The sequence below is a fragment of the Malurus melanocephalus genome, unplaced genomic scaffold (assembly GCF_030028575.1).
Source record: "Malurus melanocephalus ecotype Western Australia unplaced genomic scaffold, MMel_1.1 scaffold_1603, whole genome shotgun sequence".
In the NCBI taxonomy this organism is placed as follows: domain Eukaryota; kingdom Metazoa; phylum Chordata; class Aves; order Passeriformes; family Maluridae; genus Malurus; species Malurus melanocephalus.
This window is the reverse complement of record NW_026624835.1, coordinates 23,038-23,935: the sequence shown is the minus strand read 5'-3', so window position 1 is coordinate 23,935 and position 898 is coordinate 23,038. Positions and strand designations below refer to the sequence as shown.

At 61.8% G+C, this 898-nt stretch overlaps 1 protein-coding gene across 1 annotated transcript in view; it reads left to right on the top strand.

Annotated features, from left to right (window-relative positions):
* The window catches only part of LOC130587180 (DNA (cytosine-5)-methyltransferase 3A-like), a gene marked incomplete at its 5' end in the record, with an annotated part of 3,529 nt that extends 2,631 nt beyond the window's left edge, over positions 1–898 (top strand). The window contains 2 exons of the mRNA XM_057388145.1: positions 295–455; positions 542–898. Coding sequence (XP_057244128.1) covers positions 295–455; positions 542–683 — 303 coding nt within the window. The remainder of the gene's footprint in view (positions 1–294; positions 456–541) is intronic.

Here is an 898-nt window from a genome sequence, read left to right as displayed (position 1 = left end):
TGGGAGTTTTGTGAGAGGTAGGAGGGATGGGGTGGGCAGTGAGGGGCTCTGGGGTGCCTCAAGGCACAGCATGGGGGTCCCAGTGCTGTCACAGCAGTGCCAGGCTCCTCTGGGGTGCAGGGTGGGAGTTTTGAGAGAGGGAGGAGGGATGGGGTGGGCAGTGAGGGGCTCTGTGGTGCCTCAAGGCACAGCATGGGGGTCCCAGTGCTGTCACAGCAATCCCAGGCTCCCTGGGGCGCAGGGTGGGAGTTTTGAGAGAGGGAGGAGGGACGGGGTGAGTTCTGGGGTGCAGAGACTCCATCACCCCCTCCCCTGACCATCCCGTGCCTCTTGCAGTTCAGCAAAGTGCGAACCATCACCACTCGCTCCAACTCCATCAAGCAGGGCAAGGACCAGCACTTCCCCGTGTTCATGAACGAGAAGGAGGACATCCTGTGGTGCACGGAGATGGAGAGGTACCGCGGGCACCGGGGCTGGGGCCACCCCGCCGAGTGCCACCCGCACGCTGACCCCTCCCTGTCCCCTGTCCCCTGTCCCGCAGGGTCTTCGGCTTCCCCGTGCACTACACGGACGTGTCCAACATGAGCCGCCTGGCCCGGCAGAGACTGCTCGGCAGGTCCTGGAGCGTGCCGGTCATCCGCCACCTCTTCGCGCCCCTGAAGGAATACTTTGCCTGCGTTTAGAGATGGGCAGGAACTGGTGACACGGAGCGAGTCGGAAACAAAAACCCATCCACGCCAAGAGAAGCGAACACACGGAATGAGAGAAGAGTCAGCACCCAGAAGAGAGACGGGATTTCGCAGCCCGATGGGAACCCAGCACACGTCTCCCCGAGCGAAAGGGGTCGGTGTCCTCTCCTGAATTTCCAAGGGTCAGCTTTAGCCTATTGAAAAAAAAA